The 25386-nt window shown below is 50.3% G+C and overlaps 1 protein-coding gene across 1 annotated transcript in view; it reads left to right on the top strand.

The window, feature by feature from the left end:
• LOC144134030 (uncharacterized) overlaps positions 1–22409 on the top strand; it is a 46551-nt gene extending 24142 nt beyond the window's left edge. The window contains exon 2 of the mRNA XM_077667038.1: positions 22241–22409. Within this exon, the coding sequence (XP_077523164.1) occupies positions 22241–22409 (169 nt within the window). The remainder of the gene's footprint in view (positions 1–22240) is intronic.
• The last annotated feature ends 2977 nt before the right edge of the window (positions 22410–25386 follow it).

Here is a 25386-nt window from a genome sequence, read left to right as displayed (position 1 = left end):
CCACCGATCTTTGCGCATTTCGATGAAAACGCCGATACTGAAGTTCATACCGGCGCAAGCAGCGTGGGCCTTGGCGCCGTCCTCGTTCAAGAACGCGACAGGGTGGAGAAAGTCAACGCATACGCTAGCCGTTCCCTTTCCAAGGCCGAGGCTAACTATTCGACAACTGAGAAGGAGTGCCTTGCTATCATCTGGGCCACGTCGAAATTCCGCCCCTACCTCTACGGACGACCGTTCAAGGTGGTCAGCGACCACCACGCGCTGTGCTGACTTGCCAATTTGAAGGACTCCTCTGGCCGACTCGCTCGATGGAGTCTGCGTATCCAGGAGTTTGAGGTCACCGTCATTTACAAGTCCGGACGCAAGCACTCTGACGCCGATTGCCTCTCACGAGCTCCTGTAGATACACCGCTGCCGGAAGACGATGTGGACGCCTTCCTGGGACCCATCAGCCCCAGCTCTTTGCTCAGCAGCAACGCTCGAACCCCGATCTAAAAAGCCTCATCGAGTACCTGGAAGGCAAGGTTTCTTCGCCCCCCCCGCTTCATTCAAGCGAGGACTCTCTTCCATCGGTGTGCAGAATGAGGTCCTTGTGAAGAACTTTACAGCGAGCAAAACAGCCTACCTTCTTGTTGTACCTGCTCGTCTCCGCGAAGATGTTCTACAGGCTTCACACGACGAGCCGACAGCTGGACATCTCATGTTTACTCGCACCCTCCGCCGCATTCAATACAACTATTACTGGCCCCGACAGTCTGCCGATGTCGCACACTATGTGAAAACCTGCCGAGATTGTCAGCGACGAAAAGCCCCTTCCACACGACCAGCAGGATTTCTGAACCCCATTGAACCTCCCTCAAGGCCGTTTAATAAGATCGGCATGGACTTGCTTCGCCCTTTTCTAACGTCAACATCTGGAAATAAGTGGATAATCATAGCGACTGATTACCGGACCCGGTACGCCGAGGCGAAAGCCCTACCGAACGGAACAGTAGAGGTCGCCAAATTTTTCGTGGAGTGCATTCTTCTTCGACACGGCGCCCCCGATGTGCTCATCACGGACAGAGGAACAGCATTCACGGCGGAACTGGAGCTAACGCAAGCCATCCTGCGTTACAACCAAACCATCCACCGGAGGACAACTGCATACCATCCTCAGACCAACGGACTGACCGAGCGCCTGAACAAAACCATTGCCGATATGCTCGCCATGTATCTCGATGCCGAACACAAAACCTGGGATGTCATCCTGCCTTACGTCGTCTTCGCCTACAACACCGCCGTGCAGGATACCACCCAGATGACGCCTTTTAGGCTCGTCCATGGCAGGTAGGCCACGACCACGCTAGACGCCGTGCTGCCCAACGTTACAGAAGAAGAGAACGTCGACGTTGCCGCATGCCTTCAGCGCGCAAAAGATGCTTGAAGGCTTGCCCGATTACGGATCAAAGATCAGCAGCGGTTCGACGCCAGACGCTACAACCTACGAAGACGCAACGCGGAATGCAAGCCAGGAGACCAAGTCTGGGTGTGGACGCCCATTCGTCGCCGCGGATTGAGTGAAAATCGTTTGCGCCGATATTTGGGCCCGGACAAGGTTCTTCGTCGGCTAGTTGAACTGGATTATGAAGTCATCCGTGACGCAATGACTGCATCCCAGCGACGCCGCGTACGACCAGAAGTTGTTCATGTAGTCCGTCGGAAGCCGTATTATGCGCTCTAAAGGCCGCTGCATTTCTATGCTCTATTTTCGCAAGATGCGTTTTTTTCGCTTACTAGTTGCATTATTTGTTTTAATGCATCAGGTCGAGGTTTCTTTGAGAGGGGAGTAATGTCGCGAATATTTGCAGTATTTGTTCGTTTTTCAAATCTGCTGCCACACCACTTTATCGCTTTGTTTGAGACTCAAGACGGTACTAGATTTATCTCGATTGATCGCGGGCAGGCAGAGCTGATTGTACGTTTTTCCGGAATGTTCTAGTAACTTTGCACGCTTTATCTCGAAAGTTCGCTATCAGCTTTAAACAGAGCACGTCCGACAGCGGCGGGCATTCTGTTCGACGACCGCCGAGCACGCTTGTCGCTTCGCTGCCGCCGAGTGATTCAGTCAATTTTGGGTGCAAGACAGCCCAATAAACAGTTTTCTTTTAGAAGACCTTTTGTCCGTCTTCATCGCTGCTTCGACTGCCGTCAACACTACGTGACAATATGAATAGACACAGCTAAGTTCAAAAGTATTTTCTGTGGAATAAGCCCTAGTCATTGTAATGTGCAGAATTCATGCACTTTCAGTATACTGATGCGAGGTGCCACGCCACCCCAGTGGGTCATCAAAATCGATCTGTAAATCTTACTCTCAGGCCTCGTCAATCTTGTAGGCTATTGGAGAAACAAATAGAGGCTAGTTTCTCTGCGGTTCGAGCTGTGATGACGAGGTCGTAAAAAGCTTACTTTTTGTGGAAATCGCTTGGTGCTTGTCCTGTGGCATTGCTGCTATCGAAAGGGATGTCAGAGTGTGCCTTCATTAGAAAGGCAGTAAAAGGCAGTGCTTCTCAGTAATGAGCAAACCATTCTTTCTCAGCCCTCTTGTTCAAGGGTTCCTTCTTGAAAGCCTGAAATATTCTTTTGCAATACAATGAGGAGTGTATGGAGCCTCTGAAAGCATGCAGAGTGTTCCGTTTAGAACTCTTCCAGAATTTTCTCAGAGTAGAGTTGTTTGTCTCTTTTGTGAAAGCACATGTAATGTCAGCACATATGGCCACCACTCTTATAAGCCATTAAAAGAAAGCAAAAACTTGAGAGCATAATTTTAACAAGCATCCAAATGTAAGACTCCGGATCACCCAGGCACTTTTCATCTAGTGAGAAGGGAAACAGCTGCTGAAATTCCTGCGCAGATTCCTAGTTGAAATGTGGCAGCTGCTGTGGGTCCGTTACGGCCAGGGACACCAGTGTGGTGAAACCCATACTCAAGAGTTAAGCGGGCCATGTCCCGTCAAGAATGCTGCATCTGGGGCAGCATTCCACAGCTGGAGGTGTCACAAGGGAGTGTGGAAGAGGTCGTCTTGTTAATGCTCTCACTTTTGTTGTATCTTAAGCTGCTGCTGTTCATAGATTTTTTGTGTCATTAATGGTTCTCAACAATGCCACATCACGTCATGTGCCTTTTCAGTGTCTGAACTGTGACAAGAGTATCTCCACCGCAGCTGTGGCCTCGTGCTTAAGTGCACGCCTCGGCTACGGGAGGTCGTGGGTACGATTCCCGCAGCCTTTGGCCCACCAGCCAATTAATCCAATAGGAACAGGCGGTCCCCCGGCCTAGTGCTCGGCTCTCCAGAGGTGCACTGTGTGGGAAGGGTAGCGTGCGCCTCAAAATTACCGTCAAATGCGGGCACAAAAACGTCTCCATGTGGTTAAAACCCGCAGTCCAAAACTCTGGCCTTGTGCCAGTTACAAAACTTACGTTCACTTCTCTAGCCTCAAGAGAGATGTGCCATAGCTCTGTCCGCTCACAAACCGCCTTCGAGCAAAGTGCAGCGGTATTTGCTTGCTACCGTTGTGGCTGGCTCACACGCATCGGCAGGTGTTCATGACGGGTTAAAAAAAAAAGATGGGATTCTACCGCACGAGGTGGATTTAGGGTTGCTTGACGGCGGAACTTATCTCTGATCCGTGAAGGCAACGGTTTGGTCGAAGACCCTTCTCCCAAGCATCTCACCCTGAATGAGCTGAGCACCATGGCGGGGAATTCTTAAAACCGGTGGGTACCCGGCGACACTGGGAATCGAACACAGCACCTCCCGAATGTGAGGCGGATGCTCTACCACAAGGCCGTCCTTCGGTGCTATGATCTTCGCCAAAAGGCTGGGAAATGAAAAGCCGAAAGATTGTCGTTCGGCAGCTTACAAAGTCAAGCTGTCATGTTTTTTCCTGAACACAGTTATGGCTCAGACTAATTGTACCATTCTACATGATTTTCCCTCATACATTGAGATGCTCAATAAGCTTTAGGAGCGATAAATTATGAAGAGGAATGAAATGTTTCTTTTCATTACTGCATTTTGTGGAAACATGTTTGTATTGTAATTTCAAATATCCGTTTTATAATTTGAACTTCTCGAAAATAAAGCATATCGCAGTACTGGCCGGAATTTCGAAAGGCCCTGATATGCACAGCATGTGTACGAGAGCAGACGATGCAGCGGTCCCTGTGTCACTACTTTTGGAGCCCACATGACCAGGGTTGCTGCTCTAACTCGGGAGTGACGTCATAATGCACCCCAACACTCAGAAACCGAAATTGCTCAGTATAAATATTGCGATAATATTTAATGTGCATATTTGAATTGCGGAGCACGTATCACGCACCGGGTGGGAGTATGCAATGTTTGAAACTAAGAACACTCCAACCAAAAATTTGATGTCTCCGCCCCTTTAAGGTTTTGGGTTTAGCATATGGAGCTTGTGACCGCCTGTGTACCAGCGTCAGAAGCCTTTCAGAAACCCTTTCGTTGTTTGTCTTGACTATTTTTATTCATTTTTGGTCTCTGCCTTGTACACACTTCTTTTTGTGTGTGCTTTCTCTGGCACATCTTGAACAATGTTCCTTTTATCCTTTTTTTAAGGATATTTCTAATGCCCATACGCAAAGCCACTACAGGAGTGCGTGGGCTGCTGCTGTAGCCTGTTGGGAGATGTCCTTATCTTTTTTCCCTCATATGCATTCCATTTTTTGTGTATTTGTTTCTGGGTTTCTCTTAGTTGTTTATTAATTGCATTTTATTGTTTTGAGCTTGCATACTTTTTTCTCTTTTCATGGCATCCAACCCTGTGTATGACTGACATTAGTAGAGGGACTGCAGCAGCCGACCTTGCATGGCACGGCATTCTCTGGTCCAAGGCACCTATTCCCCGTTCCAGGCTACTGGCTCAAGATTGTGCCCACAAGTCTGCACCTTGGCCTACAGGCAGAGTCGCATTAGGCCCACGTCGGCCAGGACTTCCTTGCCAAATAAAGTATTCCTACCAACGCTCCTTGTCAGTAATTGATGAAGCGTGTGAATAAATGAGTAACAACTTCGTTGGCTGTATAGAAAAACCGTGTTACAAAGCAGTTTTTTTTAAGACCATACCCAGACACCACATTGTTTCCTCTGAGTAACCTACTCATTTTTGAGGTAAGTGCTTGCCGTGTGTCGCATCACAGTCTGAAGTGTTGCTGCAGAACCGCATATTGCCTTCCTGTTTACGCCATTGCAACAGAAAATTCTCCACAAAGCTAATGAAAAAAAAAATTCGCCAACCTACTGCTTTAAGACAACTGCTAAATGGGTGCTGAAGCCCAGTGAACATTGTAATTGAGGCCCTTTGAATTGAAGGTTCTTTGTAGGTATTTTACAAAGGCAAGATAACAGCCCTAGCAGTACTACTGGGATTGCAACTCGCTGCAAACGAGGCGGATTCTGTAGCACTGGGCTCTTGCTGGCAGTTTTTTAAATTCGCATTACCCGAAACTGCACTGTAAAGGCATAAAGAAAATGATGTCTTCCTCGGTAATTCATGTCATGCAACATGACATGGAAACCATCACATGGCCAGTTTATCCATTGCCTTCAGGTTCAAGACATATGCCAGTTTCTATACGGTAGCTTGAGACTGTTGCACTGGAAAATTACATTTCTCTTGAAAGCACTTTTTGAGCAGGAATTGCGTTTACCCTGGCTTTCGTGATTTATGTTTCGGGTGCACAAACTGGGTAATATCAGGGTTTGCTAATAAGAGGCCCTAAATATTCGCTAAATTTGATTTATAATCTTCTCTTACTGTTGACCTATATTTCCTCATGCAGAACAGTAGTCTGAGCTAGGTGGCTGAGTTAATTCGCATCACCTGTAAATGTCAGATTAATGTTTTCTTTCCTCGACTGCTGAGGGCCATTGCCAGAGGGGTATGTAAGGTGTGTACTGTAGACAGGAAAATCGCTTAATTCAAACCGGCGGTATTTACAAACTGGCACTTCGCTCCCGTCAAAATCGCATATTTCAGTGCAACCAAGCTGCCGGTAATATAAGCATACGCAACGGCAGTACAGCTTACCTGTCCTGATCGATGAAGCATGGAAATGCAGCGTGCTGCATACTCGTCTACTACACCTGTCACACGGTGCTTTCGAAGTGCAGTTTCTCCAGCTGCGCTCCTGTTTCTGCCACGACATGGGACCAGTTTATCTCAGCGTATGCGGGGCCTATCGAGTGGAAGCTATGAGGCGCCGCAGACATTGCTGATGAGCGGTCGCATAAGAATGAAAAGACCCGTACCAAACCCTCTGGTCGGGCTCTCTTTATTCCGAACTCAGCGTAAAGAACTATTTTTCGGTCCCCTTACCCTTTGTTTCTAATCAGCATAGTTTGAACAAATTTTTGGTCACTTAATAGTTTGAAGTATCGAGGCGTCGAATGCCTGACCGTTGGTACGTGGCCATATATATATTTCCCACCCATGGTGTGCGCACAGTTTGTCCCTAAACTTAATGATCGTTGGATATATTGACTTCATCTTCAAAAGACTTGTCGAAAATCTCAAAATTTTATTATAGCGACCATTATATATATAAGACTGCTCAAAGGGAGCACGGCTACAAAACCACCGCCGCACACACGCGCTCACTCTTGGCGCTCGTAATTCACTTGCAATAGATTGACCGAAACATTGAGCTATAAAAGCGAGCACAAAACAACGAGAATTCACTGTGTGAGCGTGTGTTTGAGGAAGGATCGCGCATAAAAGGTTTTACCACTAAACGTACTGATCATAGTGCTTGCATGCGGCCCAGCGAAACGGTGATATCGATATGAGATGGAATTCCGCATCTGGCGCTTTTAGCCCTCGCAATGAAAAGAGGCAGGATTAATTTTTCCCTTTGCAAAACAAACATCTAGTAGAACCCGCTGCTACGTTCGCGGTCGCTGCGTTTTTCCCGGTAAGTTTTTTTCTTTCATATGAGCCAGGTAGTCCAGCTGCCACATAAGCCCCTACCACTGAAACTCGATCGCCTATATCTGTTACATAATGCAATTGTTGCATAATTCCCTTGTCGTACGTCGCGAAAGTCATCTCACGATGGTCGTTTATACCGTCCCGGAATTCGTTCAATGCGCGCGTAATGGCGACGCTGGCCAGAAAAAGCGATACTATACACGTACTCTATATAGGCACTTGTTCGCCGCTGCGTTCGGCGACTTCTGGAAGCACCCAGGCCAATGCCAGCACACTTACAGACCATGTGATTTTTTGTGCGTCTGTTGTTTGTTACATCGACGCTGCGACACTAGCGCGAACGACAGCACAAAAACAAAACTATGCCGCGGCAGACTGCACAAACAGCACTGTACGAAATGAGCTTGCGTGGGTTCGCTCCGACAATTTTGTTTCTGCCATCCGCTTTATTCTTGTCGCCTGCATCTTAAAATACAGAATTTCTAGATTCCAATACAGCGATGATTCTATGGGATTTTTAATGCGGCCACCGCGATAACAGGGAAGAAGCGCGCGCGTACCGCATCTTCGCACGCTCCAGGCATGCTCTCTCTTCATTGCTAAATACCTTCCACAGACAGCTGCCCAGGCTAACCGAGACTCGACGCACTGCGTTTCTGAAGGACGGTATTTGCTTATGTTAGCTTTGTACCCCTTTCCCTTATATATCGTGTTCATTCTACTTGATCGCCATAGGATGTGCCCATTGTTTCCCACAAATCATCTTGAATAACGTTGCCGTAGGCTCACCTGATATCCAGAAATGCTAGCCATAGGGGCCTGTGTTCCTTTTCAGCAATCTCTATATAATGTGTCAATGAAAACATTGTCCTAGCTCCAACCTCTTCTGTTTCCGGAACCCATTGTGTAGCTCCCCTAGCACCCCATCGTTCTCCATCCAAGCCTGCAGTCTGTCCTTTATAATCTGCATCACCACTTTATAAACCACACACTTCACTGTTATGGGACGGTATTTGCTTATGTCAGCTTTGTCCCCTTTTCCTCTATATATCAAGTTCATTCTGCTTGATCGCCATTCATCCACTATCATTTTGTTCACTAACTCTATTAATGTTTGCTTGGATTTTAGTCCTAACTTCTTAATTAACATAATTGGAATACCATCTGGTCCTGTCGGCGTGCCACTAGCAGCCTTCTTCTCTTGTCGTAACGCGAGCGCTTGGTTGCGCTCTGTGGAGGGCCACTGCGTCCGACACGGCCGCGCATCGAAGCGAAGTGGCAGATGACGCGAAGCGCCACGCCCAGGTCCAACTTCTGCGCCACTCGACTGCGATGAATGGCCGTGTCGGACGCAGTGGCCTTTCAGAGAGTGCAGCCACGCACTCGCGTGTTCAGGGTGGACGACCCTGTACGTATGACACCGCTGCTCGCTTCGACTGACGGATGCCTCGGGGACTGCGGAACCACCGTGCCTGATCGTATTTCTGACCATTGCCACACGTTGTAAAGAATTCACATTACTAACTTTTACTCTGCGCAAATTAAGACGAAAGTTCGGAGCGGATGAGCGTACATATGGCCACTCGAACAACTCATAAATTGCGCGAAATGAAAGCGTATTTTCATACGGTCAATTACGACAAGATTTTCCTGAGAAAACTTCGAAAAGACTTTCATTTTTCCGGAGTGCCTTCGAAGGCACAGGCACTACACAAGTGCGAGCCCACAAACCACACAAGCGTCCTTTCACAACGAATGTGCCACACCACACGTCCAGCGCATCCAGAGGCCGACCAAACAAGCAAGCGATGCAAAACGCCCGCGCCCGCACGACCGCGATCCACAAATCACAAATGACGCCAAGCCAATCTATAATCCATGGGTGAAAATAACGCTTTCGTTATTACGACCAGGTCGGAATAACGATTTGGCTTGGCTTTCCGTTATTTTCACCTGGTCAAGATAACGCCGGGCGCCGCTCGCGAAGCGAGCCAGGCGGGTGCGCCTCGTCCGGCAAACGGATGGAAAGTTGGTCAACTTCAACTTTCAGGCGGGCGAGCGGGTCCGGCCGGCGACCGGATTGGAGCTTTTGGCTGCTTTTTTCGTGATGTCACTGACGTCTCGCTTCTGCCAGGGCAAGATGGCCGTCCGTCGTCTGAACTGGGGAGCAAGGCCTGGGCAGTGGCGGTTTTGTCGCAAAGCATATTATATTGGCCACCTATTGATACGAGTGTTCAGAGCGACAGCAAACTTCGCCGCGTGCAGCAGTGGCGAGCGACAGTTCCACTAGTTGAATTCTGTAATCATCTACGCTGATGGAGTTGACAGAGCGCCTCTTCAAACCGACGCAAGCCCTACGCGTTGGAGGTGTCACGAAGTGCTTATATGGAGCAGTTTGTGGTTGTTGCAAGCGTTCCTAATTCCTGCGAGGATCATCACGGACAGCGGCGAGTGGCAGCTGCTCACGGTGAATTTCTTGTGCGTCCATGAGCTGCATAGCAGTGACAAGTGACCGCGTAGTGAACGTGATTGCGATCGGAGCGAGTGCTTTTAGGTCAAGGCAGCGAAATGTGCACTTTCGAAAGCTCACGACGGACGCCGTGCTTTCCGAATGCTGAAGTGATCGTGGCGTTGCGCAGCTAGTCGCATTCGTTGCGATAGTTGCAGTGATCGCGACCACACGACGTTATTTCTGCTACGTATCCATTACCATTTTGATCGCGATTCGTGCGGGCACTGTGCTCGAGTACTGCCGTGTGTGCGACGTGACACGAGTTTGGCTGCACGGTCGTTGGACTGTTTTCTGCGGCGACAAAAACAACGCCGCCATCCTTTTGCGTCTTGGTGCTCCATTCAATACATTTTGTGATTATGGGTGCTCGGGTTACGAGTGGCCGGCGGCACTGTGTGACTTGTTGAAAACATGGGTGTGCCGTGTAGATGTATCTTCGGGGGCGTCATTTCTCTTTATTTCCTGTCCGCTGTGGGGACATTTGTCTGCAATAAATATTTGCGCGATGAATGGGTGACTGAACACTTCCTCTAGCCATTTCGGTTTAGGTTGTGACAACATGGTATTAAACGATTACGAACAAGAATCATTGCCGCATTTAAATGACGGCTAGTTCACAGTGTAGAATATCTAATATGTGTTAACTCATGAGTCTACTTTTCGATGAGCATTCCATTCTATGTTACGCAACAAAAAAAAAACTGTGGCAGCAGCTTATGGGGTATCAACTGTCCATAGAACAAGTTGGGCATAACGAGTCTTGATGAACACACACACACACACACACACACACACACACACACACACACACACACACACACACACACACACACACACACACACACACACACACACACACACACACACACACACACACACACACACACACACACACACACACACACACACACACACACACACACACACACACACACACACACACACACACACACACACACACACACACACACACACACACACACACACACACACACACACACACACACACACACACACACACACACACACACACACACACACACACACACACACACACACACACACACACACACACACACACACACACACACACACACACACACACACACACACACACACACACACACACACACACACACACACACACACACACACACACACACACACACACACACACACACACACACACACACACACACACACACACACACACACACACACACACACACACACACACACACACACACACACACACACACACACACACACACACACACACACACACACACACACACACACACACACACACACACACACACACACACACACACACACACACACACACACACACACACACACACACACACACACACACACACGCGCGCGCGCGCGCGCAGAGAAACATTCCCCTATGCACCTTGATTTCGGTGACTGTTGGCTTCCTAAATATGTTTGTCAAACGAGCCCCTCACTTCATTTGCCTCTTCTGCTAATAGCTTAACGGGGGTCTCGGTTCTGGCAGTCTTGATGCCATAGGTAGCATAAGAGGGCTCTCGCACAGTTTCCGCCCTCTCCGTTAGATGACGTCTTACGTCACACGCGGTATTACAGGACGTGCTACGTCCACCGCTATGGACGAGGGTGGCGCTGGTGAAAACTCTCAAGGTTCGCTTACACGCAAAACATAAATACCCACGAAAGCAGCAGATTGGACAGCCGTCGCCGTAGCTCTCAGTTGGTTAGAGCACCGAACGCGATATTCGGAGGTCGTGGGTTCGAATCCCACCGGCGGCGTGGTGGTTATTTCTGCTGCTTTATAAGTAATTTTCTTCAAAAAAACTAACTGATTGGCACTAGATATTCAAAAAAGTAAAAAAATGCGCCAGCGTCGAGGCCAACGCCGCCACGCACACCACGCGCTCCCTTTCGTGGCCTCCACGCGGCCGCCGCGGCACCGCTTGATGCTTACCTTTCCTCCTCGTACTCCTCTTCCTTGCCTCCTCGCCATCGTCCCCATTCTTAATTCTTCCCTCTCGACGCACCCGCCGCGGTGGCTCAGTGGTTAGGGCGCTCGACTACTGATCCGGAGTTCCCGGGTTCGAACCCGACCGCGGCGGCTGCGTTTTTATGGAGGAAAAACGCTAAGGCGCCCGTGTGCTGTGCGAAGTCAGTGCATGGTAAAGGTCCGCAGCTGGCCGTAACTATTCCGGCGCCCTCCACTACGGCACCTCTTTCTTCCTTTCTTCTTTGACTCCCTCCCTTATCCCTTCCCTTCCGGCGCGGATCAGGTGTCCAGCGATATATGAGACAGATACTGCGCCATTTCCTTTCCCACCAAAACAATTGTTATTATTGTTATGACCCAGCTCAGATGCTTCAGTAATGATGGCAGATGCCGTGGCTAGAAAGTGTCTCTCCCTTCCTTTTTATTATTATTTTAATAAAATCCACTTAGTACTATCGCCATTGGCCCTGCAATGCTTCACGCATTAAAGCTCGTACATTGTACAAGTGCGTTAAATCGGCCGGCACAAGTGAACGCAGTAGTGACTTGCCATTACGATGTCCGCACGTTTGTTCAGCGTGCTGCGATGAAAGGAGCATCAACGAGCATTTTAATGCGACAGCGTTTAGGAGCTCGTGTCGCAGAAAAGCCGGCGTCGTTGGCGTCGGCCGTGAGCGAAAAATCCCTCCTCCTCCTCCTCGCAATGCACACCACTGCCCCAACAGATAGCGCGCGACGGCAGCGCAAGGAAATGAAGGGAAGCCTTGTCACATGAAGGGAAGCCTTGTCACACCGCGCCGCAACGGAAAGAAAATGAAATAAAAATCGGTTTTAAGGAAAGGAAGTGAGGCCTGTCTCACATATCTCTGTGTACACCCGAGCCGCGCCGATAGGAAAGGAAACTGAAATGAAAATTGATTTTAAGAGAAGGGAGTGACGCGTTTGAGATATCTCTCGTTCGGGAGCAGTGGGGCCGTGCGGGCACGCAGGAATCACGCGGTGAGCAGCGAACAACGCCGCGCACATGCGAAGCGTGTTCAACGCGTAGCTTGTGGCTTGCTGCCCTTTCGTTCGGCGCGGAAGCTATGCTGGCGGTCGTGGCATCGGGTTTGTTGAGAACGATGTTTATAATATAATTGGTTTTTGGAGGGAAGGGAAATGGCGCGGTATCTGTCTCATATATCGTTGGACACCTGAACCACGCCGTAAGGGAAGGGATAAAGGAGGGAGTGAAAGAAGAAAGGAAGAAGAGGTGCCGTAGTGGAGGGCTGCGGAATAATTTCGACCACCTGGGGATCTTTAACGTGCACTGACATCGCTCAAAGAACGATGTGCCGACGAACTACGACTGCAACTTGAGAACCACGCGTTTCGGCAAGGCGCCTGGCAGGAGTTGTACGTGGTATGCCGCTCCGCACGTCCGTTTCACCGTACGTAGCAGAGCGATTTGTCTAACGGACAAGGCGTGGCGCAGAATGGACAATGGCGTTCCGTGGTCTCCCTGGCAGTGGTGCAAAACGCCGTCGCGTTCCGCTCTTAAAGCCGAAGCGTAAGCGTCCTCCAAATTTTTTATCGTCTGCCAGAAAGAGACTGCGTTCTTGTCCGGCATCTCGCAATAAACCAAGCGTGGATGACTCTGCCTCCTTACTCCGACCTACGAGAAGCTTATCCTGAGAGCAATGGTCAACGTTATTGTTTCGCGTGTCAGTATGCAGCAAGCGGCCCGGTCAATTTCTGATAGCGATGCGTGATAACCGCCCGCTGTGGTCATCATATCTACAGTGTGTTCCAGCTATCTTGAACCAAGATTTGAAAAAAAAGAACCTTAGGGTTCTTCAGAACTGAAATCGCGTGGCTGTTGTTGAGGTTTATCTTAAGTAACAGTGCCATTTTCTTATCGTCCTACTATGATAATCATTGGAGATAAATAATTATTTTTTAAATATTGCTTCAAATGTTCAGGTGTCAATAGGAAAGTTGAGAAGCTCCACAAACATTGCTCAATGCAGGCACTTCCAACGCGATTGGCTTAGCGTGGACGCTTTTTTTCGGGAAAAATGAAAGCCCGCGGAGTTTAAAAAATACCACGTGACAGCGCACTTCATGCGCCCGAATGCGCCGCGATTACAGCGCTCTCATCCTTTATTTGCGAAAAACAATTCCAGCTCCGCGCCTTCTCTTCGCTTGCCAGAAAGGGCTTCGAACTTTGGTCGGCTCTGATGTTACCAGCTGCGGCTGGCGACAAATGATGCATTCTGCTAGCGTGAGAGCGCAATGATTGCCGCAGAAACGGGAGCCGGCTTTCTTTTATCTGCTTCCCGAACCCACTGGCGCTTATGGTGGAACCAACCACAACGCTTAGCTCTGTCGTGTGCACCACGAAAGGCGCGAAGCGAGCGATGTTTTTTACCATGCACGAATGAGGGCGCTGGAAAAATAATTGGTTTTGGGGGAAAGGAAATCACGCAGTATCTGTCTCATTTATCGTTGGACACCTGAACCGCGCCGTAAGGGAAAGGATAAGGGAGGCAGTGAAAGAAGAAAGGAAGAAGGAGGTGCCGTAGGGGGGGGGGGGGGGGGCTCCGGAATAATTTTGACTACCTGGGGATCTTTAACGTGCACTGACATCGTACAGCACACGGGCGCCTTAGCGTTTTTCCTCCATAAAAACGCAGCCGCCGCGCTCGGTTTCGAATAATAATAATAATAATTGGTTTCCGGGGAAAGGAAATGGCGCAGTATCTATCTCATACATCGTTGGACATTTGAACCGCGCCGTGAGGGAAGGAATAAAGGAGGGAGTGAAAGATGAAAGGAAGGAGGAAGTGCGTAGTGGAGGGCTCCGGAATAATTTCGACCACCTGGGGATCTTTAACGTGCACTGACATCGCACAGCACACGGGCGCCTTAACGTTTTTCCTCCATAAAAACGCAGCCGCCGCGGTCGGGTTCGAACCCGGGAACTCCGGATCAGTAGTCGAGCGCCGTAACCACTCAGCCTCCGCGGCGAGTGAGGGCGCTGTAACAGTGGCGCGTTCGGGTGTGCGGAGCGCGCTGTCACGTGTTATGTTTAAAACTCCGGTGCTTGCGTTTTTCCTGAATTTAAACGGCCACGCTAAATCTGTCCCATTGGAAATGTGTGGGTCGGACAATATTCATGGAGCTTCACAAATTTCATTCTGGCTCCTGAACGTTGTAAGCTATATTTCAAAAATTCATTTATCTCGACGAATTATTCAATTAGAGGCGATCAAGAAAATGGTACTGCAACTTAAAAAAAAAAAAACTTGAGATAAACCTTAACGCCACCAACGCGATTTCAGTTCTGAAGAACGCAGTTTTTTTTTTTTGAAGTTTTGGTCCAAGTTAGCTGGGACACCCAGCATATATGTAATTGTTTTCTGGAGAAGGGAAATGGCGCACTATCTGTCTCATATATCGGCGGACACCAAAACCGCGCCATAAAGGAAGAGATAAAGAAGGGAGTGAAAGATGAAAGGAAAAAAGGGGTGCCGTAGAGGAGGACTCCGGAATAATTTCGACCACCTGAGGATCTTACCGTGCACTGACACCACCTGCAAGTTGGGCTCTCGCTCCATACGCGGTTGCCATGAGCAGTCTGTACTCGCCGCCGGAGACGCAGCGCATTTGTGCGACATGAGACGCGTGATAAGAAGGAAACGCTCGGCCGTTTCTGATCCAAGTGGCGTTGGCGGAGCTCTTCGTTTAGAAGTCTGTTCGTAAGTGGGTATGATCTCCGCGCTGCAATGTCTACGCTGTCACCTTCTGATGCTGCGGACGTTGCTCAGGCGAGTGGTGCGCGCCTGACTCGCTTTGCTCCACGATGTTTCTTGCTTGTCATGCATGAAATATGTGCCGAGAATAATGTTTGCAAGTGAGCAGCGGGTCAGTTCGTATCGAGCCTAGCGCTGCAGTACCGATCTGGCAGCGGCTGCATTGGCGGGCACGTGGAATAATTAGGAATAATGTGCGTTGTCATGCGGCGGCTTCATATTACTGTATTGCGCCGCAGATTCTGCGCTGACCGACCAGCTGAAGTTGGTTGGATGAAATCGGGCGCATACGGTCGCTGCGTTGCTTCACGATAGCATTAATTCCGATGTGTCTTTGCTTTGTGGTCGAAGTCACAGAAAGAAATCACCTCTATGCGGAGGGGGGGGGGGAACTTAGTCACTAATTGCATGTGACAACGCGGTATCATAGTCGCTCCCAACAGACACCAATGCTATAAGACACTCATAGTGAGACCCGTTTTCATAGACACTCTTGCTTGTGTTTGTTCATTGTTCGACTTCTTACCGATGGCTGGCGCAAGTTTCCAATAGGAACTCTGTGTTTGGCCTCTCGCACATTCGATAGTCTTTAGGGTACTAGTGCGATCAATAGGGGCCCACATTCTCAGCCCCTGAATCCCCAAACCCCTAACCGAGTGTGACAGCGGCACATTGCCGGGAAATCTCCTCAACGTGCTCGCTTCGCTATCGTATAATAATAAAACTGGTCCCTACGAATGAATAGACGCAGTAATCATCTAGATTCTCGGTGCGCACATCAGTTTCGATCTGAGAAAAGGGATTAATGTAGAATGTGAAAGGAGCAAGAGAGAAAAGGCTCCGGATTGTAGGGCCCCGTGTTAGTTTCGACCATGGTAACGTACACTGACATCGCGCAACGCACTGATCTGTTATCCGCTTCCCTTCCATGAAAATGAAGCCGCCGTTAATAATAATAATAATAATAATAATAATAATAATAATAATAATAATAATAATAATAATAATAATAATAATAATAATAATAATATTAATAATAATAATAATTGGTCTTGGGGGAAGGAAATGGCGCAGTATCTGTCTCATATATCGTTGGACACCTGAACCGTGCCGTAAGGGAAGGGATAAAGGAGGGTGTGAAAGAAGAAAGGAAGAAAGAGGTGCCGTACTGGAGGGTTCCGGAATAATTTCGACAACCTGGGGATCTTTAAAGTGCACTGACATCGCACAGTATACAGGCGTCTTAGCGCTTCTCATCCATAAAAACGCAGCTGCCGCGGTCGGGTTCGAAGAAGCCGCCGTTGCCGGGGTGGTAACCCGCCTCCTCGTGCCTATGCTCTCAGTGCCCACTCTCCAATGCACTCATACGCTGATTGTGGCGTACACGGGCATCCTCCAACATTACCGGCTCGAGCGTTGTCCATACCCTCCAGAAAAGCGGGAGACGCCGTCAATTGGCGCCAAATACAAACAGGAACCTTCCTGAACCCATGGCTAGCACAGACTTTTCACCAATCTTACTGCACCTGCGTGCGAACACTGCTCACAACTGGTGATATTCCGTCACATGTTGTGGACGAATGTGCACAAAAGAACGCTGACTATTTAACTACTGAGGAAGCGTGGGAGTCCCTCCTGGACACCACTGATCTGGCCAAACAGCTCCACATAATTTCCAACGCATTGAAGGCCGCAGAGACCTAAGAGATTCCCACCGACCGCCTTTACTGCAGCGCAACCCGACCTCTGGCTGGTCCCCCTATTTTTGTGAGTAAATAAGATCTATATCAGCATTATCAGCCGCCGCCGGTTTTTAATGCGAAAGCGTTACTGGGGCTTCGTCGGCAGCTAATGTGTCCACAAAAAGTGGATGCAAATTGTGAAACCAAAATGGGTCGCACATTATGACGTCATTAGATAGTATATAGTAGCCATGATTGAATGTGTATTACAATTGGTATATTGTGTCATATGATTGTCATGGCCATGTGAGTCATTGTAATTGAGTCGATATTCCGTTGTCATAATGTGGTCATGACCGGAGTCATTGTATGTGGAAGGAATTGAGTCGTGGTTATCAAAGTCAGGATCATAAGTCATGGACAACGATGGGTCATGAAAAGCGCCGAGTCATGATCACGCAAAATGCTGAGTCATGGGTCACAAAAAAGCGTAAGGTGGGTTTGAGGTGTCCACCGAGATGTACAGAGCTACTATAAGTATTCCTTTACTCAAAAATGTTTCCTTTCCTCAAAACACATGCTATTCCTCCGCATAAGCAGACTTAAGTGCACTCAGAATTTTCTGGCCAACAGAACTCGGGATGCACGTTTTTTCTGTTGGCCAAAATGCATCCCGAGCACAATCCAGTTATGAGAGAAGCCCGAGCTAGAGCTGCAGATAAGTATAATAGCAGAAAAATGGCACGTATTATCTAGACGCGGCGAGCCTTACGCAAGGGGGCATCTGCACCATCGCGTTGATACACGAGGAAAAGCAGGTGGATGGACACTTGGTGAAAACTGGTAAAGTTACGCTAGCCGAGGGAGTAGCGATAGTGCTGGCAGCCACTCACTCCCATGCCACGCGCATTATTTCTGATTCTCAACACGCCTGTCGAAATTATATAATGGGAATAGCGCCATTTGACAGAAAAAATTTTAGCAAACGCGCAAGACAGCTCAATGCAGAGAATAAAACAATTGGCATGGGTGCCAGGACACCAGGGAATAGAAGGAAACGAGGCTCCTCACACAGCCGCCCGAGCGTCTCTCCCCGGGAGTTCCACTGAATTCCCAGACCTTGTCGGGACTCCTGTACTGAATCCGCTTACGACGTATGCCGACATCACAGCATATTTGCGCCTCAGTAGTCAGAGGTTCCCACAGCCAGCGAAGGGCCTGGATAGAACTGAGGAACAACACCTCAGAAGGCTGCTAACGGAGTCTTTTGTAAGCCCTGCGATTCTAAAACATATGACCGAACTTTTTCAGGGGTACTGTAAATTTTGTGAGAAGTGGGCAGACGAATATCATATGGTATTGGCCCGCCAGAAAAATTTGCAAATAAAGAGAGTAAATCAGCTAACAAGGAAGGACTGGGAGGCGACCTTGTCCAGCTGCTTGGACCTGGGGTCCCAGAAGGCTGTGGTCCAGAGAGCGCGGACAGCGGCTACCGCCAGTGATTTCCCGGAATGAGGGCTGCCACCCAAGCAAGCGAGCGGTGAAACCCTCCACTCTCTTCTAAAACCCGCCCCAGTGCATCCAATAAAGGTTTACTACCACTACCACCACCAACAGAAAGAACACACGCGAACCACCTAAGTTCAACATATACGTGATGCTCCGCTCGCTGCGTTGAACTTTTCAACCTACGGGGCGCGTTATACGTGCCAAGACAAATGGTCAAGCCCGCTGAAACACAATCATCAATCGTGCGCAACCCGAAAGCGCCTTTTGGTCGTATCGCACGGCGTTCACTTCTAGGCGTTCAGCCAGTCAAGCTGTAGACAAGCTAATAGCGCTTTCTAACGGCAGCGTGGGCTTAGATTGGCGGACGCAGGCTGACGCCTACGCGCTTTAATTTGCTGTCGCTGGGGTGACGGGAAGTGTGTACTGCTCTGTTGGTTGGCGTCAGTTTTCTCTCAACTAACTCAAGAACAGAACCAGATGGACTTGCTCCGGAGATGTTTTCTTTACGCCTCGACTTCGTCCACCTGACAGCACAGTTGGCCGAACGCTTTGTCACCTGCTCCCGCACTGTGGCTATTTACAAGACCCACCTGACTTTAGTGGACTGCGCCACGTGCTAAGAAAGGGAGAGCAAAGGCAGCAAACCGCTGCTGCAGGCCCACTTTAGTCACCCCTGAAGAAGGGACCGATTTGGTCCGGAAGCGTTGGCTAAAGCTAAAAATATGGGTTGGCGTCAGTTCTCTCTCAACTATCTGTCACTTGTAGAGATGCCGCATAATGCACTGAGCTCGCTAGATTTTGATAACTGTTAGAGCTTCACTTTTATCGACTCATACGAAGGAAGCGTATCCCTAATAAAAAATAGCTGGGGTTCAATTAGTGCTGAAGCTGGTTAGAGAGCGAAAGCTGTGGTGTATCGAGCAATTAGACACGGCTTGGCGTCTGAGTGCATGCTTTCCGCACGCGGTATATGCAGCGCGTCCAACCTGCCGCCCTGGCAGGTGGCAGTGATTGGTCGCGAAAGGTTACTCACCCAATGAACGCTACGACCCGACCTATTGCTGCAGTGCCGCGTGCGTGCCACAATGTTGTCAGCACTAATTTATGCAGTCCACATCTCTTACCACCGCCACGTATCTCAAAGCGCGATTGAAGCCTCCACTGACCCACGGAGCCAGTTATGCGTGCTTCCTTTCATCAAAATGGTCGAACAATTGATAGCTCACTCGTTGCGATGGTAATTCCTCCTCTTGCTCCCCGTCTGTTCTAGATAGTTTTTTTCGCCTGTGTACCAACTGGCCCAGATTTAATCCTTTCTGGAGTCTAGAACGTAGTCAACGCCAACGCCATTGAAAACAAAGAACGCCGACGGCCTATATAGAAACAGCCGAGCGCTCGGTTTTGGCAGCGGCGGCAGTGGTGGCGGCGGGTGAGTGACGTCATAGCTGTCACGTTGTCTTTCCTTGGTTCAAGTTCAAACTCGCGCACACGGCAAAGAATCTGCAGAAGAGTAGTAAAGCTTTCGCTTTGAAAAAGACACGTGGACATTAACGTGCGCTGCACTTCATCCGTGCATTCAAACGTGGAATTGCTGAAATAGCCGCTATTAACCGAGTCATATACGGCGCTGAAAAGCTCTAAAGGTGATGACAGAGACGTGCGCACGAGAGGGAGAAGGGATAACTCTATTTGCCACTTGAGGGTTGGGAGTTAGGGTAGGTGGGCTGAGTGTGGCCCCCAGGTGGGGGCGACGTCTTGAGCCCAGGAGATGAGTGCAAGTTGTGCCTTCTTGTCTAGTCTTGCAGGAAGTTGGATCCAACCCTCCAAGGAGGGAACTGGCAGCAAAGTTTGTGGGGGCGGGTTACCCTCGCATCACCAGAGGATGTGTGCCTGAGTGGCAAACAGTCCGTAGTCGCAATTAGGAATGACAGGGTCATATTCCCGTCAGAGATGAGATATAGTCGAGAATGACTGAGAATCGAACTGGTCTGCACTCTGCGAAGCACGGTGGCTTGCGCTCGATCGAGGTCGGGATGGGGAGGCGGACACACTCGTCTTGCCTCCTTGTAAAAGTTGGTGATTTCCGCATAGGATGGGGGGCCTCGACGACAGCATCCGGACTCGAGGGGCCCGCTGCCCGGTTGGTTAGGCCTGGGGCGAAATGGTCGACCCCTTCGTCCCCAGAGTTCCTAGCGTGCGTGGGTACCAACACTAAGCTTACAGTACGGTCGAGAGTGCAGTCGCGGAGGATGTGTGCGGCAGGTAGACAAATTGTTTTTGTCGAGAGATTTTGAATTTCTCGTTTAGAGTCACTGAGAATCGTGCGTGTTCGGGGATCTGCGACGTCCAGCGCGTTCGCGAACTCTTCGGCAGCGGTGGGGGAGTGTGTGCGCACTGTGGTAGCGTTGATGAGGGTCGTGGTTGGCGTGGCTACGCAGGCCACGTATGTTTTGGAGACACATTTCGCCGCGTCCACGCACATGGCGTGTTCGTCGGTGGAGTACGTGTCGTCCAGAGCCTGGGCCTTCGAGTTCGGCGACGCATATCGTGGCGGCCGGGCAACGCGTTCTTGGCCATGGGTTTGACGATCAGCCGACTATAGACTCCAGTTGTAAGGGGAAGAGTGGGGTGGATATCACCTGCAGGGTTGATGTTAAAACGGTCGAGATTGTAACGAGTGTGTGGTGCGAGAAAGGCGGTGTATCTGGCCAGTGTTGTGTGTTTCGATAAGTTCTGTGAGGGTGTTGTATACCCCGAGCTGGAGCAGACGCTGTGTGCTGGCGAACTGGGGCAGTCACACTGCCGCCTCGTACGCCGAGTGGATGGCACTGTTTACCACCTCTTTATCTTTGCGGCGCAGGTGGTAATAAGGAAATGAGTAAACAGTCCCACTAAGAGGGAAGGCTTGTGTGAGGGGGAAGAGGTCGGTCTCCCGCAAGCTTCTGCGGCGAGTGGCGATGAGGCAGATTAGGCCGTTGATCTGGTGTGCGGTGGTACGGAGGCGTTAAATGGCTTCAGAGTACTGCGTGTTGGTCTGCAACAGCATGCCTAACACGCTGATGGTTTGCACGGGAGGAATGAGGTGGGTGTCGATGTGGAGTGTGATCGGCTCTTGAAGGTCGGGGATGGGTCGGCGAACCCGCCTATACCGGATGACTAACAGTTCAGATTGGGTGGAAGAGCAAACGAGTCTATTTGCCTGCAGGAAAGCGTGGAAGGTGTCGATTGCCTATTGAGTGAATCCTGTATCGCAGTTGGGCAAAAGGGTACTATCGTCGGCGTAGAATGAGTTTTTAATATAGGGTATGGTGTCCAAAAGTGGGGGGAGGCCTCGCATAGTGATGTCAAAAAGGACCGTGGACAACACTGCTCCCTTTGGTGTCCCCCGTGTGCCCTTGGTGATTTTGGCGGTGGAGAGGCCTCCAATGTCGAGTTATGCAGTACGGTTGTGGTGAAAGTTGGCAAGATAGTTGTAGGTGAGGATGCCTACAACCATCGGGGAGAGGTTGGCCAGTATAGATACTTGCAACACGTTGTCGAACGGCTTACTGACGTCGAGGCTGAGAATGGCACGTGTGGCCCTGATAGAACCCGGGTCGAGTATGCCGTGTTGTATCTGCTACATGATGTGCTGGGTGGATAGTCCAGCCCGGAAACAAATCATGGTGGGTGGAGGAGGTCCTCCTTACCTACGTCGGCGTGAAGTCAGTGAAGAATCATGTGCTTCATAATCTTTCGCCAGGCAAGACGTGAAGGAGATGGGCCGCATGTTGCCTAGCTCGAGTCGTTTGCCTGGTATGAGTATGAAGATGAAGTATGAGGATGAGTATGAAGAAGGCATGCTTCCAGGAGTCTGGAAGGCGACCTTCGTGCCAGTGGTGGTTCAAAAGGTCCGCAAGTGCTTCGACTGAATGGTCGTCGAGGTTGCGTAGCACCTTATTGGTGATGCGGTTGTCGCCGGCGGCTGCGGTAGTCTTGATGTGGTTGAGGGCGGCGCGGGCTTCCGACGCCATGATTTCTCTGTCCATGTTTGGGTGCTGAGATCCCGTGTATTCCGAGGGGATGGGTTTGTCTGTTGAGATGTTGATGCATTTGTCTTTCAAGGTGACGAGGAGTTCCTCGTTCGTGCCTTGAAACGCATGCATGACGCTGTTCAGATTCTTGTGAAATGCAGAATTGGTATGTGTCGCATCAAGCAAGTGCTTCAGCAGAAACCACGTGTTCTTGCATCCCAACTGCCCGTTGAGGTGGTCGCAACTCTGGTGCCATTGTTCTTGACTGAGTTTGCAGAGTTGGCTTCGATCTCTCGTACGAGGCGAGCGAGGCGAAACTTGAGAGGGCGGTTGTGTTTGCATCGGAGGCAGCAAGCGTGGAGGCTACGCTGCGCCTCCCACATGTGCAAGAGTTTGGCGTCGGGGGTGGGGCCATCCTCCTCCTTGGTGGCCATGGAGGTGGCGTTGGCGGCGTCGCGGAGCAATGTCTCTCTCCATGTGTCGAGGTCGTTTATGGGGCTCTGCGGAAATTGGGCTCACACGTACCGGAAAGCGTCCCAGTTGGTGTACGCGATAGTGGGACGGGGGGCCTTGCTGTGTGTGGCAGTAAAGGTAGTGCTCAGAACATAGCGATCGCTACCTATGTTCATACTGAGATTTTCCCAGCGCGCGTATGGGATATTGCGAGCGAAAGTGAGGTCCGGAGAGCTATCTTGCTTGACGGTGTTGCCGAAACAGGTGGGTCGTTCGGAGTCGAGGAGTAGCAGAGACCCAGTGTCCGGGCTGTTTCCCATACCTTGGCTCATTTACGACCACAGACTTTGTGGGGGCAGCCCCACGGGGCCTGTGGTGCTTTAAAGTCGCCCACTATAAGTAGCATTTCGTTCCGCTTGGCTAGACAGGCCTTGCGCAGGATAGTTAGTGGCTATCTTAGTGCTGTTGTCACTTGGGGGCCTATACACATTTAAGATGTTGAGCGGGGATTAGGTTTGGCTGTTGAGAAGGACCTGCAACGAAAGTGTGCGGGACTTCGACGTAGTCAAGATCGAGCTGATTGGCTGTGAGGTTGCAGCGTACGCGGATGGCGGTACTCGGGCGGAGATCCGGCGCCACCTTTTGGTTGTAGGTGGCATAGCTGGTGAGTTTGGTGTCAATGTATGTTTCTTTGAGCGCGATAATGTGGGGTGTGTATGGATGGGCCTGCAGGGTACGCTCCAAGGCTCTCCGCTTTGCCTTGAAGCCCCTGCAGATCCACTGTCTTACCGTGCTAGCCATCGCGTTTCATGTAGGGTTGGGTGCGCTGTGGATGAGCTATGGCGGTTTTGAGAATACCACCAGCACACGCGCGTGCGGCTGCACTCTCGAGTGCGGGAGTTGGACCAGGGAACTGAATGCGCGGCGGGGTGGTGAAGACGTCCATTTCCGGGGGCCCGCAAGGTGGTCGAGACGGATGGTGAGGGTGTGGATTTTAGCTGCCATGTCGGAACAGCCGTCAATGAGACGGTCAATTGTGAGGTTCAGTCGTATCCCAAGAAAAAGAGCCTCTCTGACTAGAAACTGATCAGCTCCCTTCAAAGAGGAGCAAGTGTTGTCCACAGAGCGCGGTGTCGAAAGCCACCAGCGACCGCTGTGCATCGATTGCGCCATAAACTAAAAAAGACCCGCAACAATTAACAGGCGAGCAAAACAGCCGCTGTGGAAGGACTCACGACAAACAAAGTTCGAAACGCCCTGCCCATGGAATCCCCCATGAACCGCGCGCCAAACACGCACTACCACGCAGGTGACCGTAGCTTGGCGATTAGATTCCAGAAGCGAGCAATTCGGACAGGTACCGGAGCGTAAAACACCCCACCGCTCTAGCCGATCACAAGTAGGCAGCACTGTCCAACCAAGTTTCCAAACAAAGTTGCATAGATGGCCTGGGAGAGGCGTAGACGCTATGCGCCCATTGAACGCGGCGCATCGGTGAGGGGCGAGTCGCCGGCAAAACAGGCGACAACAACGAGCCCATAATGTCCACCACACGGTCTGCAACGATGTTGACATCAGGGGCTACTGCGCTCACATGTCTGAAAAAGACCACTGACGTAGCACAGAAAGCGGTAGGCTGCTCTGATTGAGGCAAATGATTAGCAGGGGCCGAGGGATTCAATATGCGCAAAGGGCTTAAAAAGTACCACGCTAGGGTTCGCGATCGGCTCCTGTTATTTTCCCCAGGAACCACGGAACTTTTCGTGTGACCCCACCGAAACCGTCACTATCACCTCCCCAACATCGAGAGGAACCTGCTGGTCCTGGTCCTGAGAAGGTAGGCCCGAAACTGGCTGTTCTATGACAATTTTTCATCATTGCCACGCCGCGGAACGCTATGGCGACCACTACTCAACGCGGCTACGATCCCACTACAATGGCGTGGGCTGAAGTCGACATTGAACAACCCGAAGACAGGTCTCCACCCATTGAAGATGAAGGACTCTTTACGCTGATTTCCATGCGCAAGCGGACCCAGCGTTCCAAGACATCCAAGGACGGTACCACGATGCGTCGCTCAATCAAACACAGGCAGCTGGGCTCAACGGCCGCCTCTTCTCCGGCAGCGATCGCGCTGCGCTGCCGCTGGATAACAAGGATGCTTTATGCCGCCTGAAAGAGACGCCGAAAATGAGCTCAGAAGATATAATCGTAGTCCTCAAGCCAAGGCAAACCATGAACCTCAAGGAAATTTTCCAGCACGGCGAGTTGGAAGCGGCTATTGCCCAGTACGTTGGAGGAGACGCTGGCGTCGCGCTTAGCATATGGCCCGTCTGGACCCACAACCTCGTCGTTTGTGGGACCCAACACATCGAAGCAGCCAATAAGCTGACTAAAGACTTTGACCTCAATACCGGAGCGG

The sequence above is a fragment of the Amblyomma americanum genome, chromosome 5, assembly GCF_052857255.1.
Source record: "Amblyomma americanum isolate KBUSLIRL-KWMA chromosome 5, ASM5285725v1, whole genome shotgun sequence".
In the NCBI taxonomy this organism is placed as follows: Eukaryota; Metazoa; Arthropoda; class Arachnida; order Ixodida; family Ixodidae; genus Amblyomma; species Amblyomma americanum.
The sequence above is the reverse complement of the archived record's forward strand: the minus strand, read 5'-3'. Positions and strand labels throughout refer to the sequence as shown.